Source organism: Elaeis guineensis, chromosome 1, assembly GCF_000442705.2.
Source record: "Elaeis guineensis isolate ETL-2024a chromosome 1, EG11, whole genome shotgun sequence".
Lineage (NCBI taxonomy): Eukaryota > Viridiplantae > Streptophyta > Magnoliopsida > Arecales > Arecaceae > Elaeis > Elaeis guineensis.
The window spans coordinates 109,721,187-109,740,162 of record NC_025993.2 but is presented as its reverse complement, the minus strand read 5'-3'; the positions used below and the strand labels follow the sequence as shown (position 1 = coordinate 109,740,162).

The 18,976-nt window shown below is 35.2% G+C and overlaps 2 protein-coding genes across 3 annotated transcripts; both read left to right on the top strand.

Moving 5' to 3' along the window:
- The first annotated feature begins 226 nt into the window (after nucleotides 1–226).
- Nucleotides 227–9,284, top strand: LOC105038475 (protein disulfide-isomerase). 2 transcript variants are annotated; one of them, XM_073259428.1, is made up of 11 exons: nucleotides 227–488; nucleotides 1,161–1,191; nucleotides 1,284–1,574; nucleotides 1,675–1,863; nucleotides 2,085–2,210; nucleotides 3,827–3,964; nucleotides 4,058–4,177; nucleotides 4,347–4,464; nucleotides 5,391–5,503; nucleotides 7,379–7,602; nucleotides 9,043–9,284. In XM_073259428.1, the coding sequence occupies exons 1-10, from the start codon at nucleotides 298–300 to the stop codon at nucleotides 7,595–7,597; spliced, it is 1,536 nt and encodes a 511-aa protein (XP_073115529.1). In that variant the 5' UTR covers nucleotides 227–297; the 3' UTR covers nucleotides 7,598–7,602; nucleotides 9,043–9,284. The 2 variants fall into 2 exon arrangements, with proteins under 2 accessions (XP_073115529.1, XP_010912581.1); XM_010914279.4 differs by having other exon boundaries at nucleotides 9,040–9,284.
- Nucleotides 9,285–15,104: 5,820 nt separating this feature from the next.
- LOC105038474 (uncharacterized) lies at nucleotides 15,105–18,250 on the top strand. The gene is made up of 3 exons (XM_010914278.3): nucleotides 15,105–15,352; nucleotides 15,430–15,573; nucleotides 17,930–18,250. Exons 1-3 carry the CDS (start codon nucleotides 15,191–15,193, stop codon nucleotides 18,071–18,073), a joined length of 450 nt encoding a protein of 149 aa, XP_010912580.1. The 5' UTR covers nucleotides 15,105–15,190; the 3' UTR covers nucleotides 18,074–18,250.
- The last annotated feature ends 726 nt before the right edge of the window (nucleotides 18,251–18,976 follow it).

The window sequence follows — 18,976 nt, the reverse complement described above, 5'->3', positions numbered from 1 at the left end:
TAATTTGTCTATTTGACGCAAAACATGTTTCGTGTTGTGGAATTTTCCAACCCATTCGTAACGCATGGGAGCGGGAGCGTGCTTTCAATCCGCCTTCTTTACAGCGCTTTTATAGTACTTTTTTTTTTTTTTTAATCGGATCGAATTATTCCGAAAGCGTTGTATATATTTATCAAAACATAAACGTACGGTAACCGCTAAAAGCGTACTATATCTTTAGTCGCGCTTGCCTCGTCTCCAATTCGATCGCGTGCGAGGGGGAGAAGTACTCCTCCTCCGAACTCTTTTGTTTCTCACATGGCGACTTACCGGGTTCTAATCTGCAGCGCCTTCTTGGCGCTCCTCGTGTTCTTGTCCCCCTCGCCGGCGCGATCGGAGGGCAGAGCCGAAATCCTGGGTAAGTCGGCGGTGCTCACCCTCGACGCTTCCAACTTCTCCGAGACCATCGCCAAATACCCCTTCATTGTCGTCAACTTTTGCGCCCCATGGTAACGCGATTCTCTCTTTCTCTAGTTTCATCTGCGAAGTTATGCTCAGGTTAGCCTATTGTGATGGTTTGGGATGGTGGATCTTTGTTTGCATTGGCCTTAGAGCACAACTTTTTTCTCCTGGGAGTATAGAAATGGATTTTCTTTTGTTGTCACAGATTTTCGCCTCTATCATATAAATTTTGATTGAAAGCTTCCTTTTTACTTCATTTTATTGAAAGTATTGGATTTGCTTCCGTATCTTTGTTTTCTTGCTGGAGTTCATCATCGTTCGTTTTCTGTCCGTTTCCTCCCAGCAGTTCCTTTTTTCCTTTTTGGATATCTGGTGAAGTCTCATCTCAAAGTTGTGTTTGTTTTGGGTGTCCATTTCGGATATTAGCGCCTTTTTAAGGATTACCTCCTTCGCTATTATGTATGGGATGTTTTCATCAAATTAGAAGGATGAAGAGTAACGTATCGATAAAGCAATAATCAAAAAATGTTGTAGTGGAATCAATCTTCCGTGTGTATAGTTTGTTGTTGTTCAGTTTAAAGCTGATGTGATCACAACTTCAGCTGGTTTTCCAAAAGTTAGCCTATCTGGTTTTTGTATGGAAGAATAAGGTGATATTCTCTATAGATGCCGCATCTATCTGTCGCTGACTGTGATATACTCAACCCTTATCTTGACAGGTCTGAACGTTGCCAAGTCTTTGGTGCAGTGGTAATGGCTTATATGAGAATCACCCATTTGAACCAACTATTTATATTTGGGACTGTGCAAAACTGATTCCTTACTGATATGTTGACTTGCAGTATGAGAAGGTTGCAGCGATACTGCGTCAGCATGACCCTCCAGTTGTTCTTGCAAAAGTTGATGGCGATGATGAGGCGAACAAAGAGATTGCCTCTAAGTATGATGTGACGAGATTCCCCACACTCTTTATTCTAAGAAATCAAGGAAAAAGCATCCAAGAATATGATGGTCCAATTGAGGGTGAAGTTAAAATAGCTAACTATCTGAAGAAACAAGCAGGTCCTGCTTCAGTTGAGATAAAATCCTCAAAGGATGTCGACACTCTCATCAAGGGCAAGAAAATCTTTATTGTAAGTTCTCCATATCCTTGTTGAAGTTTTCCCCCACTGCCCTCTTTGATCATGCATGGTGCTTTATGCCGAGTCTCAATCTATTTAAATATTATTGTAGGTAGCAGTGTTCCCTGATTATTCTCTCAAGGAATTTAAAAGATTTAAGGCGGTAGCTGAGAAACTGCGAGCAGACTATGATTTTGGTCATACTTTGGATGCTAAGCTCCTTCCAGATGGGGATTTGACAGTCAGTGGTCCTATAGTCAGGCTATTCAAACCATTTGATGAACTTTTTGTTGACTTCCAGGTGTCTATGACAATTTGTTGTTAATTTTAATTTTAAATCTTCAGTCATTATGCATGTGCTGACAGGCATATACATGAATAATTATTGGAAAAAATTAAACATACATACACAAAGAATACATAAACACACGCATTTATATTTTATCTCATTGCTAAAAGCAAAGCATCTCTCTCTATTGTTCACTGTTTTGCTGATAAACTACTGGTCATTATCTTGTGCAGGATTTTCGCGTGGACGCTTTAGAGGATTTCGTTAAAACTGCCAGTGTGCCTAAAGTCACCATATTTGACAAGGATCCCAGAAAGCGTCCATTTCTCATGAAATTCTTCGAGGTTCCTGACACCAAAGTAAGAACTTACTTTCTTTTCTGAAAAAATTGTTTGACAGAAAGTGCAGTTTTTGTAAAGCTCTAGTGTAGTCAATACACCAAAAGTTGAATTGTCATTGACACGAGCAAACTTGTTGTAATGGATGAATGTAGGCATGCATATTCTCTATCCACTCTTTATTTATAATCCACCCTTCCAATCTGCTATTCCAGGATCTTGGAGTATGTCTGACATTCCTTTATAATTTTTGGCCAAATCATGCTGACTTGGAAGTTAAATTTCTATCTGCTTTTTAAGGTCATTGAGCAATTATAGCAGCAGTGGGTGGCGGTAATATGAAACTTCTATGATTTATACATTCTAAATCTAATTATAGACATTATACAAAATACAGATGTTCCCTACAAGAGAATATCCCATTTCAAGATCCATATGAGCAAGGTCATAGTTGATGTTGTTTGGTATGGTTGAAAATGTTAGACGAAATATTGATGTATTCTTAATTTTATGATTGTATTCTATTAGGATATTAAAAGATAACCTTGGAATTTCCTAAATCCTTTTACCATGAGATGTCAAAATTACAGTGTTCTTATTCTTCAAACTTGTTAGCTAGGTCTATCTGATAGTATTTAGTATGTTAGATATCCTTCCTCAAACGAGTCCCCATTGTGCTATTCTGTTGGAAAGTTCAAGTTTTCTGGATGCTCTGGAATCCTTTCATAATGAAACTTTGAAAATGTTTCATTATCAAGCTTGCAACATAATTTCTCTTGGTTAGGTTCTGTGGTAAATTTCCAAAAGGCAGCACAACTTCTGTATTTGGCCTTTGTATTTCTTTTTGGCATTTATATTTTATTTCCCAGTACTGAATCATGTTACATCATCTATTAATGAAATGCACGGACATGCCATACGCTGGATCTTCTGGACCTATCTGTTTTGAAGCTTTACTTTCATTTGCTTTGGATCTGCTTGTTTATTTTCTCTTATTGTTGTGGGAGTTTAAAGTAAAACCTTCTGTTTGTGTTTATTTTGCTCTTTCATGGTCCCCGATGCTCACTTTTCTAGTCACTTGTGAGCGGTATTTTTGCTCATCATGTCCTCTTTCTTTAATTTTAATGTAGTCTTAATACATTCTGTAAATAATGTTGGCAGTATTTGTCTTTATCTGGATGGATCTGCTTGAATCATTCCATTAATGTTCAGCCATATCCCAAAGCTTCGCATACTATCCACACCTGTTTCTTATTGCTTGGAAAATTAAATTCATATGTATCCCTTTTTCTCTGTTTCTTATCGCTTGGAGAATTAAATTCATATGTATCCCTTTTTCTTCATTGCATTTCAATCAGATATTTTAGATAGTTGTATTAGATTTTGCACTGTATCTCTTTGGTTGAAATGTGATTGGGATCAGCATGCTATTAATTATCTAAAAGGTTTGATTGATGATATAGTTCAGAGACCTTAGAACTCTGGTTCATGTTTGTCACGAATTTTTGTCTCGAACATCTGCAAATGCTTGATAATTTCCTTCCTGCGAATCTATATGATCCAATGCTGCAATCTTACATCTTGCTTCCTTTTTTTCCCCTCACACATGATTTCTGTTGGCATCTGGTGGTGGGTAGGCTATGCTCTTTCTGAATTTCAGCAATGAGGATTTTGATGCTTTTAAGTCTGAGTACTATGAGGTTGCTGAGCACTACAAAGGAAAGAACATAAGCTTTTTGATTGGTGATCTTGATGCCAGTAAACGTACCTTCCAGGTTATATTCGTTATGCCCCTCTTTTTCCTTCTTTCCCTTATGTAATTTGATGGCTTTCTGATAATCTTATGTGCAATTGGGTTGGATTATTAGTTCTATGGACTCAAAAATGAACAAGCGCCCCTCATCTACTTACAAGAGACCAAGGGCCAGAACTATCTCAAACCAAATTTAGAACCTGATCAAATTGCAACATGGGTGAAGGATTACCTGGTAATTGTTTCATTGCTTGTCTTATAATAATGTCCATGACATTCTGTAACCGTGATGATGTTTTACTCAATGATCTGTTCTCTGTGCATGGACTATAAACACATTGATGAAGTTTAATAACATATGCAATCAATTTCTGGCTTTACTCAGTTTGACCATGTGCATGCAGGATGGCAGCTTGACGCCATTCAAGAAGGCAGAGCCCATTCCTGAGGTCAACGATGAACCTGTCAAGGTGGTTGTGGCTGACAGCCTTAATGATATGGTCTTCAAGTCCAGCAAAAATGGTGGGCTCTTTGCATCCATTTCTTTTTCCAAAGATATCCTTATTCTTGTTTCTTTTTCATTAGTAGATATGGAGCTGTTTAATTTTAACTTTCGGTTTTTCTAAGAAATCGATCATTTAAGCAAAAAGGGATGGTAGAAAGTGTAATTCTATTTTATTTTTTATGTATACATCCTTCAGTTATTAGTTAAGTTTGAACTAGCAGCTCTTTTGTCAGTTGCACTTATGATTAGTTGTATTGTATGGTCTGATTTTTCTCTTTTGAATCGTCTCTTCTGGTTTCTTTGCTCCTTGAAATTGTATCTCACAGTATCCTGCCTCTATAGGGAAGAAATTGGCCTCCTTATATCATCATCAATTAGGTGATGCAGCGGGGAGCCAAAAACAGCCTAATAAAAGATTTTAATTATGTAAAAAACTTAAAGAGGTGAAAGAGATAAAAGTTACATTAGCCCATAGAATGCTGAAACCTTTATACATGGTGTTCTCGACCTCTAGGTCCCAAACTGCCTTTCCATAGCAAACACTTTCTTGAATGCCCTTCTATTCTTTCCATTCTACCGTATTAAGTTGTCATAACTTTTCTCATTGTTGAGACTAGTGTTGTCCCAAGGTGGTCTTTTTAGTGCTTGGATCAAAATTAAATTTCCATTTTCTAATTAGGCAAGGCATTCCAATTTCTAATAAAAGTATTTCATTATGCTAGAATCCCTATGTAATGCTTTGCAATTGTAGCATTTTCATTGAAGAGTTGAGGAAGACTTGTGGAGACAATCTATTGTATGCAGTAGTACAGTATAAATAGTAAACATTCACCATATTTTTATCCAGGTCGTACTTTTCTTTCCTTTTCTTGTCTTTTTGAAACCTCTTCCTGCTATCCTCTGTGAATCCACCAATCTGATATTCATGAGTTTTGTGCTGCAGTTCTGCTTCAATTTTATATTCCTTGGTGTGGTTTTTGCACGTCACTAGCACCTATATTAGAGGAAGTTGCTGTCTCATTCCAAAATGATGATGATGTTGTTATCGCAAAGATGGTAACCTTCCTTTCATCCATGATAGGCTGTTTTCATAGTGCCTTTGTTGACCATACTCTTATGATGTTTTAATTTAGCAATATTTATGACATGCTGGGCTTGTGTATGCATGCATGCATTGATGCATATGAGCTGGGTCTGATGTCTTGATACTTGGATTCATTAATCCCAAGACTTTCAGAATGATGGATTCAGATTGATCTACTGGTTTGCTTCCAGGTGTTTGACAGGAGAGGGAAAAGGCATTAATCACTGATGAGTGGAAAATTCAATGGGTTTTCAATTATGACCTTTCAAAACAAGAAGCTGTCATTTGGAAAGCTGAATTTCATTGTCCATTTTCATCTTATAACTCCTGCAGTGTTGCTGGTGGAGTTGTAGTGGGCTAGAATAGGACTATCAAAGGTTTACCTTATTGTACATAACCTGGTAGTTCTTTGAGCTTGACCCAATCTTGACCTAAAAATGTCTTGCAATATATGGCATCTGAATGGACATTTCCTGCAGCATTTTAGTTGAAAAATATCACACATTCATGGACATTATTTATACAATATGGTCAAAATTGACATACTAGTCAGTTTATGTTCGTTGAAGATCATATAGTTCTTCATTAAGAACCTTAGGGCATGATTTCAATTGGATAAGTAAGAAAACATGCCTGAGGTTTCATGGATGATCAGTGTGAAGTTCTGGACAGGTTATCTTGACCCGGAATTTTTTATAGGATGCTATGCATGATATTAGATTGATGAGTATGTCTTTTTTGGTCGCTGGATTTGATTCAAGTGATAAAGTTGGGGATATTCATTCATTAGACACTTGAAGTGACAGCAGGTGCAGATGTGTGGAAGTGGATGGCCTAGATAGGTAGCATGGGAAGGTGTGGGAGCTTCTTGTGAGATTCTGTGGGAGGTGCAGCACCCCAGATAGAAGTTTCCTATTCCTTGTTCTTGAAAGAGGTTGTGACTGTGGAGTGGTGTTTCTATTGGTTCAAAATTGACTTAAAAGCTGAAACAAAATTTATTTTTATTGTGCTTTTAAAAGTTGCTCGAAGATCATGATTGTTGATATATGCTAGACGAATTGCTGAATGTTGATGATCTGACTTTTTGCATTTGAGTTTTAAAAAATATACTGTGCTATGGAACAGCTTATGCATGCAAGCAATGTCCTTTATCTTAATGCTCTTTGAAGTATTCAGGACACATTGTGCATTAGCATGACATGATATGCGCCTTTGGCACATAGGAATATAATCTATTTGTGCTAATTACTTTTGAGATTTTTTTCCTTTTTGATGGATCACCTATTTGCTGATTGGCTAATATGTTTTCAATGGATGAGTGTCTATGTTTTTGTTTTATCACAGAGAGAGAGAGTTTATTTGGATAGGTCTAATATAAAGGTTGTCAGCCAAGTTTGAATTCTGTTTCAGTTCCTTACCTATATATAGTGAGTGATGCTATCTCTTGTATCAACCTGTTTTTCATTTTGTTTGATTCAACTTGGTCAAATGAAGCATGCTTCTAGACATAGTGGCTCTAGGATATAACAAGATAGGCCCCTTGTCAGGAAGTCTTTTCATCAGCAACAGGGAGAATTGACTTACATTAAGTCAAGCATGGAAATTTAAATTATTAGACTTCTTGTTTAAAATATTCACTTCGTCGTGCCTTTGCTATTTCTCAGAAAATGGGACTATTTTTTTCATTATTTTACTTGCTTTAGTTACCTAAATTTTTAACAGGATTACTTTTTCTTCTATTTTACTCTTATGATGTTGGATTCACTTTTGTACTTTAATGGTGTAAAGCTGGAGCATTTTAGTGTTTTCTTAAATCCTGACATGTTTCACTAATCTCTATTTTCTAGGATGCTAGTGCAAATGATGTCCCGCATGAGTTGAATGTTCAGGGCTATCCTACTATTTTTTTCTCTTCAGCAAGTGGCAAGCTTGTGCGGTATCAGGGTGATAGGACAAAAGAGGACATCATTGATTTCATACAGAACAACAAAGATGCAATTACTCAGGCTGCGACAATTCAAAAGGATACACCTGTCAAATCTGAGTCTCTAAAAGATGAGCTATGATCAAGGTTCATTTCATATGATATTTTGTACTGGTTGGTTATATGTGCATACCATAACTTCTTGTCTTGAACTTCCCCTCAGTTACTGGGGGTATCTCACATTCCTACCTATGTTATAGTTTAGTATGGTTCTTTTTCCAACTTATCATTCATCAAATTTTCAGTGGTATTCTTATTTCATAATTGTCTCTGTTGAACTGCATGTGGATGTTATACTGGTAATACATGCAGACAGTTGCTAGATTCTTCGTATAACTTACAAAAATGATCGAAAACCCCACAATTCCAGATAAGGAGATGTATGGGTTTTAATAATTGAGTGTCATGAAATTTTTGTTGCCACTAACTTTTATAGGGGGCGATTCCACTCCTGAAGGGGGTTGTGGCTGGGTACAAATATACATAAGAGGCAAAGAATCAAGAAACATGACATAGGAGGGTCATTTTGGCAACCAGGAGATATCTGATTTGAATTTCTAAAAATTATTTTCTCTGTCAAGAAGGGAAATGTAATCTGGATATTCCTGTAATCTGTGGCTTCATGGCTTTTGCTTGAACGTGCTAGGGTTCATTGAGATTAGAATTTAGATAAACAACAAATTGTCTTCATACACTTTTTGATTGTTTTGTAAGAGTATTTGGGCTGTGCAATCAGATTGTTTGGTGCATAATTCCTGGACAGTTCTTCTTAAAGTTTCACATTAGTTATATAATTCTGCCAAACCATCATGTCATTAATTTGGATTCATTAAAAAAGATTTATATATGCATTTTTGATATCTTTGTTTTAACCATATCTTGCCTGTATTGTTGAAGTAGAAATTTGAGATAAAAAACTATAGAATGAGCTTTAATACCGTCCAGATGCTGAAAGAAAACCATTTCCTATAGGAAGACTGATTTCACAGTTTATCTCTGTAATTTAGCAATAATTGAAGAGGCTGTGAGCCTTTAAATTCCATCTTTGCCTCTATACTTTCATTTATATTCAATATCACAATTCCCCTTTATGATTTCACTTGAGTTATTGATTTTGTAAAATTGCACGAACAGGTGGGGAGCAATTATATCATTTTAAGGGGTGATAGCTCGATTGTTTTGTCCTGGTTTTATTCTGATTTTTTTTTTTTAATTTACCAATTTCTAAGTTCAGAACTTTCGACATGCCTTTTCAAGTTAGAAAATATGTGCTGATAATGTTTTTCTTTTTTTTTTTGAAATAAAAATCTACAAATATTTCTGAATATCAGTACACAGAACCATTTCTTTGAAAAATGCTACCATGCTGATTTCCACAAGATGGTCGGCTTTTTCTGGCATACAAATAATGTTGTGGCTGTTGATATCTTTTTGCAAGATATTTGATACCAGCATAGTACATGTAATCTATGCACAGAATACTGGATTCACATATTAAAACTTGACCATTTTTTTTTTCTCCAGCAGAAATTTGACAATCATATGGAGGGAAGAGAATATGGATGCCCTTGGAGTGACATGGTAGACAAACATCATGAATTATGTTGACAACTTTCTATCCATATTTTCTTGTGTCTACAGATACAAGGAAGGTTTCATCTTGTAATTCAGATTTAGGGTTTGGATATCAGATGTTCCCTCCATGTTTTTGTTTTATCATGACAACTGACTTTGAGTTTCTGATAATCATCTAATAGTTGCGAATCTTAGTTTTGTTTTTCCAAAGTCTCAAATTTTAATGCTTTAAGCTCTACTGCTTTTATATAACATTGCTCATAGCCTGTCATGTCGACTGGGCCATCTAATACGTGCGTGCTTGGCCCTCCTGGGACAAATTCAAATAAAAGGTTTAGCAGGTCAACCAACATTAGAGGGCATTTATTTCTCCTTTTTGTTTCACTTTCTCCAACACACAAAAGGAAAATTCACTTGTGTATGTATTGTAATGAAGATGTCTTGTTTCTAACATTTAAAATTCATCCGCGGGTCCCGCAGGACCTTTTATTTTCTGATTTTATGGGATGTTTGCTCATTAGAATAGCCTGGCCTGTGATACCTAGCTCTAAAATCTCTCAAGCACTCATCTTTAGTCGTAAAAAAGTAAAAACAAAAAAATAAAAAAAAAATAAAAGAAAAAAAAAATATATATTGAAGACTCCCACTGGGAGTCTTCTTCCTTGCGAACATATCGAAGAGGAAAGCAAAGGTTTGAGGTAAGCTCCGTCTCTCCTTTCTCTCTTCCTTTCCTTCCTTCCCATGCCATTGTACACGGCTGTCAGACATCGGACTCATCGAAAACACCACCAAAAGCAAAGTTCCGTTCTTTTTTATTTTAATCGAAGTTTTTTTCCATCTTTCTGGCTACTGGCGCCACCACCTACAGTGCCACACCCCTACATCATAACCCTTGGTCTTCCCACGATCCTCCATGGTGAGATCGAGACTACCAGTGAATGATCATCAGTCAAAATCAAGAAAAAAAAAGAAAAGGAAAAAAAAGTCCTTGGATCTACTGTTTTTGGAGCTTTTCTATGTTTTTTCCCACCGACAATTCTTGCCATCGGCCATCCCCTACCCTATCACCGTCGGCTACTTGTTGTCGCCAGCTGTCTCCAATTTTCTGGCTAAGAACCACCTCCCGTGTCCCTCCTCCGCTCGAGCAAGAAAAAGAAGAAGAAAATAAGAAGAAGAAGAGAAGAAAAAGAAAAGAAAAGAAAAAAAAAGAGAGAAAATACTTTTACTCTCTCTTCTCTCTCTTCTCTCTCTCCTCCAGGATTTCTCTCTCTTCTCTTCTTCTTTCTCTATCTAATCTCTAGAATCCAATATGAATCTAAGATGATCTTTTCAAAAAAGATCCGAACTTACTTTGATATCCATATAATTTGTCAATTCCAGTCCGGTTCTTACCATATATTTATAGATCTGATCACCATTAACTCCTATGAAGTCATCATGATATGGCCCTCGATGATCTTGATCATAGATTCTTCTTGTAAGGAATACGAAGATTCTCTCTCTATCTTTTTTCTCTCTTCGTCTACTTTCTGTCTCTAAGAAGAATCCTATATCGAGTCATGTCTTCCTTTTCTAAGAACCCATATTGAGTCTGATAAGATGACCTGAATCTGCTTTGATATTCGTATCATATGTCAAATCTATATTGGACATGTCTAGTATTTTTGAAATCCATTATTGATGAATTCTGTTAGTCAATCTTGATCTTGATCCAATCTATGCTCTACGATTCTTTAATCGAGTTACTTAGATCTGATCAACAGTTCTCTTTTCTTATGATTTAATTCTACTGAATTCATCGAATAAAAAATTAATTATATTTTTAATATTTTAATAGGATTAGTCAATTCTTCTAATGAAGTCAAAGATCTAGAGTGAATGACGTAAGTAGATCTTATACTCCTTATTTATTTTTTAAGTAATCATATTTTTCATACAAAAAATCACTATTGACGAAATCATGTTTGTCATAAATAAGGGTCGGCATATGATATATGAAAGGGCATGTTTTATTATGATCATTATTTTCATGAATATATTTTATGAAAATAATATATTTATAAAATATAAATTTTATGAATTTTGTATCTATATATATGTATATTTTAAAAAAAAGATATAAAGATTTTAAAGGCTCTCAGATAGCTATGAACAAATTTCTATAGGAAGATTGACATTCAAAACTAGTATCCACAAGAAACATGGCTCTGCCAATAGGTATAAAGTTGGTACACGAAATAAGAACTCTGTCGATTAAAAAATATGATCATATTACGGGTATAATAGTGACCTTAACATGAATATCTGTGAGTAATATTTTGAAATATGACAAGAATATCTAAGAAGAATGATTTACGAATCATGTTTATGAAATGTTCATAATTTATGTATGCATGATTGATTTATGACTTGTTTTATTATATTCTCTATGAAATATTTATTTTTGTAATATCTATTACTTTCTAAATATTACATTATCATAGAAAAACTTATGCTTGATCCGGTAAGGAAGTGCAGATTCTACTTACTGAGCTAGTGTAGCTCATATCTTTTTTTTTTTTTCTATCCAGATGAATAAAGTTAGAAATAAAGAATAATTCAGATTTGAATGCCAATGCTAGCGAGCCTAAAGATTTTATAGCTGAAGCTTAATCTATTGGAGATTATGGACTTGTAGTAATTATTTATGAATTATAAAACAAGATTTTTATATTTGATTATGGATTTAGATGCTCTGAACTAATTTTGATTTAATTACTTGATGAATAATAAAACTAAATTTTTTATTATATTTTATTTATGATGAATTTTAGTTGATTATGATCATTTGATTTCGTGTTATCGAGGATAGCATCCTTCGATAGCATGATCGTGTTATGTTCTGGATTTAGAATGTGACGTAACCGTCCGCTTGTATCAAAAAATTAACAAAAAAAAATATGGATATACAGAATCTGCAAGATTGTATGCATAAGCACTTTAGGTACTAATATCTTACGGTTAAATCTTGGAGTTCAGACTCGGTTTTGTTAGCTATGAGCTAACTCATCTGTCAGCCATTCTTTTCATTCTTAGCGAGCTATTCCTATCGAGGGTGAACTCGCTTAATGAGGTTTTTGAATTCAATTTAGTGATTGCTATTGTGTATTTTTCTCTCTTCAATGTCTGCAGGACTATACTTTTTATCTCTTGTAGCATTATGAGATATTCTGGTACAAATTTCCTCTGTTATTCAAGTTTAATTCTAAAAATACATGTTAAATTGTTAAACACTATGATACGAAAGTGACAAAGAAGAACCAGCAGTCCTGATTCTCCAATTGCACCTTTAAGCTGCTCCACTACAGCTACCATAATATGCAAAGCTTTCTACAAGACCAAACAAACACCTTCAAAACAATTGAACGTGAAGTTCAAAATAAAAAATACATCATCTTACAAACACAACCCAAATAGAATATGAAGTGCATAAAAAGTAGCATGCAACAGTACATCCAGACTAGAAACATCTGATGTATTCTTTTTTTCCTTTATTTTTCCCAACAATTTTAAGAAAATTGTTACACCCAAACAAAAGTAAAGCTATCATAGATTAAAAAGATATCATCACATCCAGTTCGAATCACGTCTTGATTTGCAACGAAGGAGCCCCGCCTAAGGGATATAGCGAAGAATGATCGTATCGTGCCCGTACGCTGCTCCCCCTTTAATCTCGAAGGTAAAGCTCGGGGCAATGGGTTTTGGAGAAAAAAATAAAGTTGAAATTGAATCAGATGATACTATCATATCCATATTTATATTTATTTTATTTGATAAATATAAATATAGATACAAATATTATTCAAATATAAAAATTTATATCTATATTTATTTTAAACAGATACGGATAAAATTCGGATACTGGAAGTATGAATATAATTATAAATATTACTTAGATAATTAAACTTTATGATTATAGAATCAAAAATATTATTAAATAAATAATAAATCAAGTTAATAACATATTTATATAGTTATCTATTTTTTAAAAAAAAATAATAAGTACTATATAAAATTATATAAGATTATATATAGATTCAGATATTCGGATACGGATCGGATAATTATCTATCCATATCCATATCCATATCCATTTTTCTTTAATGGATATGGATACGGATACGAATATTAATCAAATTTTAAAATTTTTATCCATATCCGGATTGATTCAGATATAAAAATAGATTCGGACGGATAATATCCATATCACTTTCGCCCTAGGAAAAGATATTGGTAGCCCACACGTGCTTTAGATAGGCGCTTTGGTTTGTGATTTTGAGCGAGTAACATTGGGTGTATAAGTAAGGCTACAAATGGGTCGGGTCGAGCTGTGACTCGACCCAATCTGACCCACTTAAATCCGATCCAATCTATTTTAAAGTCCCATGGGTCGAGTCGGATTCTAAAATTGGACTCATTCAATATTCTGGGTCGGATCTGAATTTACTAAATTTGAACCCGATTCGATCCGATCCGACCTGAATTCAATATTGAATCCAACATGTAAACTATAGAACAAATAAAATGGGATTAGAATTCCAAATGCTCTTGTAGTATTGCTATTTTTCATACAATTTTACTCAATTTGATTGTGAGATTTTAAAAAATTACTTATAAATTAATAGCTAAGGTAAAATAATATTTATTTTTTTATCATAAATTTTGCATATGTTGGTTTATCATACGAACAAGTTTCGATCAGAATTTGGATCTGAGCTGGATCTAAAATTTTTGGATTAAAATTGGATTATATATGGACCCAATCTGACCCAAATGATCTAATGAGGCAGACTTTTTGATTATGAATCTGATCTAATCCGATCCGATTTTCCATTGGATTGCATCTGGATTCAACATTAGGACCTAATCAAAAGACTGAATCAGATCAAGATCACTCATGACTCAGTCCAACCCGATCCATTTGCAGTCTTATATATAAACGAGTATCAAAGGGTTTTTCAAATAAGATTATGACAAAATTTATTAAATTAATTTATCATTTATGCTCAAGAGATATTTTATCCATTCCAAATCTAATTATAAAATTATCCAAAAATCTTAAACCCATCGTACTAAAAAATTGTAAACATGTTGGGTATCCAAACCCATCTAATTAATTTTTATTCCACCCAAGCCCGTCCAATCAAACTGCACTCGTCCAATTAGTTCAAATATCATATAAAATTAAAATCTAGAAGTGGATTATCAAAATAGTGAATCTAAAAAAAAAAAAAAAGCAATGCACCAATGACACATATTTGGCCCTTAGAGTTGAATAGTGTAAGAAAGGTATCGTTCAAGCATCTACATGACAGTTTAGAAAGGTAAAACTTAACCTAGTGGAAGTCTCACACCATGAATTTGGCATCATATTCATATTATCATGAGAATAGAACTCTATAAATTAAAAATTTTGTAGCTAAATAAGAATTTTTTTAATCAAAAATCTCCAAACCCCACAAAATATCATGTTTCTACCAAAATTAAACCCTCAAGACCTCAAGAGACCAAATTCTAAATTCTATACCTTAACCTCTAAAACTTTGAATCCTAAACCTTTGGATGGTCATAAATTATACAAAATCCCTCATATGGTCTCCTTCCTCACACATCTTCCTTTTTTTTCTCTATTTTTCTATTGGTGAGAGGTCAGGAGCAGCCAAATAGGAGAGGCGGCTAGAATTTTGTGTTGGATATATATATATATATATATATATATATATATATATATATATAAATAAAGTTATGTGTGTGCGCACGCGTGTATATATATTTATATATAAAATATTTTAGAGGTATAAATATATCAATCAATAAAAATTACTAAGAGAAAATTAGCTCTCTACTTAACCCTGGAGTAGGATTATTGGGCTAATAAATTTGTCTTAAAAAGTATTTTTCTTAAATGAAAAACAAAAGGTGCGGTGGAACGGAAAGAGTCCACGAGTGTTTTCCTCCCGCATGAAAATTTCTATGCGCAGATCCCGAATGTATCCATCCTGCTGACTATTCCAGTTCGCCCTCGTGCTCGCTGGCTCCAAGTGATCGGTTGCGAGATCGGATGGATCTGGAGGCAGTGCGGAGATCTTTGGAGGCGTCCGGTGGCGACGCCGACGCCCTCCCGCCGAGACTCTTTGAAGAATTCGTCCTCCATGGCCTCCGAATCGACCTTATCGAGCCCGGCCGCGTCCTCTGCTCCATGCCTGTCCCTCCCCGCCTCACAGTAACTCCCCGTCTCTCTCTCCTCCCCCCACCCCCTTCTCTCTGGATTTTATTGATCTCACTCCCTTTCTGTCATAGAGCGCCGGAAGCTTCCTGCACGGCGGCGTGACGGCGGCGCTGGTGGATGTGATCGGGTCCGCGGTGTTTTATAGCGTGGGCCTCCCGACTAGTGGCGTCTCTCTTGAGATTAGCGTCTCCTACATGGACGCCGCTTTTATTAAAGTGGGTAACCCTCTTCGGAATTACAGTTTCTTTTTGCTTGCTTGTTTTAGAATTTGCTACTGCGAAGGTGATGACTTCTAATATGGGGTTCTAGCTTGGTTCTTAATGCTACGTTTTCATTCGATTATTGGAAAAAAGATTGGAACTTTGAAGCTATTTTGAGAATACAACTTTGAAGCCACTTTGATGTGTTCTACAATCGACTATATTCGGTTTGTGGGTTATTTGTGGTTGTTGAAGCTTAGATTGCTCGCGGTTTAACTGAACTGATGTATATGAAAGTTAAATCTTCTACCGTTTAGTGCAAAAGAGAAAGATGAAATCTGGATCATAATTACACTAGCGTGAAGGTCATGATTTCTAGTTTGGGATACTACATCTTCTCTTACACAATGTTTTTCATTTGATTATCAGAATGTTTGCAACTTAGAGGCTATTGTTTTTGGTACATACAACCTAGAAGCTATTTTAATGTGTTTGAAATTTACCATATAGGACATGTCAGTCATATGTGGTTATTAAGTTGAGAAGCTTGGAGTGCTTGACAAATAACTAAACTGAAGTATATGAACATGAAAAACCACACTCTGTTTGTAGTAAGAGAGATAAAAATCATGCTTCTATGAAAAGGCTATTTTCTTTTGTCATTCTGTGATTTAATCGTTTGAAATCTATAGCTGGAACTGAAACCACAAAATTTATATTCATCATAGACACCTTTTGTTTCGGAACTCTTTAATTTAATATTATAATACTATTTGGAAGGGATTCTCTGACTTCAACAGTACAATTCAAATACTTTCTGAAGTGCCCCATGTAGTAGGAGTTTATTTAATAATGTTTCCATCTCAATTATATGACTTAAAATCATGTATCTGGCCCAGTCTTTTTACAAGACAAACTAACTTTATCAAAGTGCTAAGGGGAAGAAGAAGGACGTTGATAGTTGCTTAGCACTATTTTGTTCAGGAAGTGTTTGAGAGATATGGGTCAATGGGATGCCAATACAGATGGTGTAGTAGAAGAGGAGTGTAAGCTAAAAGACCATTAGTCAATATGATGTCAATCTGCAAAGAAGAGAGTAAGAATAAGAAATTGGAGGAAGAGAGAAGGATACTTCTTACTATTGAGTTTCGGTTGCATTGAGAGGGCTGGATTCTTAAGGGAGATAGGAATCAGTAACCAATTGTACTACATGTTTTTGATCAACGTAAATCTGTATAATATATTATAGACTTATGATTGAGCTTGAGAATGCAAAATACCAGGATTTGTTTGGGGTCAGACTTGGGCAAGGGGTCGAAGTTTGCAAAGAAGGTTCTGTGGCCTTAGTTGAGACCTCTATGTGAAAAATGAACAAGCAAGTCTTGTTTTGATCCCTTCTTCTTACAAGTAAATTTACGATGAACTTTATTTTAGATTCAGTGCAAACATGGATCTTTTGGCTTGGGGAGGTTATTTGTAAGTATTAAGGTAGCAAGTTGCTATTTGCTGATGATTCTTGTTGGGATAGACAGATCATTTATCCAACCCACTTACCCTTGCCTTGCAATTTGCTAGGAAGACCCACAAAGAAAAGAAAGAAAATTTCTAGGAAATTTTACCACGTCTGAGTTAGTGGATATGAGTAATGTCATAAACTAAGCTAAATGTGCTGGAGGCCTTTTTAGGTCTGCCAACCTTATCCATGTGGGAGTTAATTTCTCCTAGTGCCATATTGGTGAATTTTTTTTTTTAATGCTTAAGCTCAAATCATAGGCTAACTCATAGTTGTGATACAAGTTGGCAGAAGTGTACTGTGTATTCGAAACTTTAGAGTGTTATGGTGTATAATTTGATTTTGTGCAAGAGTTTAGTGACTTCAGAGTTTCAGTATTTAGGGCTTCCTTAAATTAATGATTTTTTTTTTTTTTTTTGAAAGGATCCAATCTGCAACAAGCATTAGTTCTAGCATTGTAACCCATGCAATTCTATAGACTATCATCTGTAAGATTAACAATAATTACTTAAATCTCTTGTTCATCAATAAAAATCCAAAAGATGTGATTTATGATTAAGCTTGTGTGATCTCTAGGCTTTCTGTCTGGTGTGCTGAATAATAGACATAAATGGCTTATCATTTGTTTTAAATATATAATTCTTATTTGTCCTAAAAGATAATTCTTCACTCACTGATTCTTTTTGTAGAGATGGGTGACTTAAGGTTTCATTTAGTAAGAGCTACTTGTGGAGCTCGTTCCTGTTTCTTTTGTTTAGTATTGCACAGTAAATAACTATCTGAAATATCAATCTCTTATTGTGATACTGTACATCTTTGAGCAAGTTTAATTCAATCTATTGTTGCTTGATGATTTAGGAAGAAGTTGAGATCGAGGCCAAGCTCTTGCATATAGGAAAGGCAGTTGGGGTCTCCTCCGTGGAGCTCAGGAGAAAGGGGACTGGAAAGATAATAGCTCAGGCACGTCATGCAAAGTATCTTGCTGCATCTAGCAAATTGTGAGAGCTTTTTCTTGTAGTTTGTCCATGGATTGATCGCAAATGCATTCTTCGAGGTCTTGAAAATTGAAGCCATTATCTGCAAATTTATTAAGTTGGATAACCCATATGTGGATGTAATTGCTTGGATTAATTATAGGAACCTTACCTCATCTTGTGAAAGCTCAAACTGTTTCTTCAACATTATCGCCTGAAACTATGTGCATTTTGTTATACAAATAAGCATGTTGTTTATCTGAACTAAAGTATCGGTATCATAGAATTAATCATGTCGCCAGGAGTAAACTAAGACACAGGTATGTGGACATGCTATTTTATTAAGAGTTCAGAAGAAATTGTCATGGCCAGTTAGCTGGATCAGGCAATCCTATTGTTACATTTTCTGTCAATAGTTGGTTTGATTTATTAGAAATATTGGCATTAATATCTGTAATGACATCTTCAGCCATTTTATTCCTTCCAGACACAATGAAATTGGCTGACATGGTGTATACTGCGAAAATTCTGTTTTCGCACTTAAAAGTATCTTCCATTCATATTAAGGAATCTCCATGATTGGCAAACGAGATACAGCCATCCAAATAACTGCTCTCTCTCTCTCTCTCTCTTACTCACTCTCAGAGACACACACACATGCACAATTGAGGAAACATATCCAAAGAAGAGTTGATCAAGTAGATTTTGCTTCCTTTGGAGTTTAGAGATCTATTCCCTCGTACATGCTGTAGTAATTTGCAAGGCAGGGAGATACCTTGCTTTGGTGAAGGTTGCAAGTTCTAGCAGCATTAACTCCAAGATATCGTGTGAGGTTCTTGCAAAGTTGAGTATAACCTGAGTAAGATTGAGAGATATAGACCTTGACACTTTTGCTGCACCAGCTTGTTAGACATTTTCCCCCTGTTTTAGA

Coding starts and splice junctions, on each gene's coding strand:
- LOC105038474 (XM_010914278.3), top strand. CDS start 15,191: ATGGATCTGGAGGCAGTGCGGAGATCTTTGGAGGCGTCCGGTGGCGAC. Junction 15,353..15,429: donor CTGTCCCTCCCCGCCTCACA/GTAACTCCCCGT, acceptor TTTCTGTCATAG/AGCGCCGGAAGCTTCCTGCA. Junction 15,574..17,929: donor TGGACGCCGCTTTTATTAAA/GTGGGTAACCCT, acceptor TTGATGATTTAG/GAAGAAGTTGAGATCGAGGC.
- LOC105038475 (XM_073259428.1), top strand. CDS start 298: ATGGCGACTTACCGGGTTCTAATCTGCAGCGCCTTCTTGGCGCTCCTC. Junction 489..1,160: donor GTCAACTTTTGCGCCCCATG/GTAACGCGATTC, acceptor TTATCTTGACAG/GTCTGAACGTTGCCAAGTCT. Junction 5,504..7,378: donor ATGTTGTTATCGCAAAGATG/GTAACCTTCCTT, acceptor TCTATTTTCTAG/GATGCTAGTGCAAATGATGT.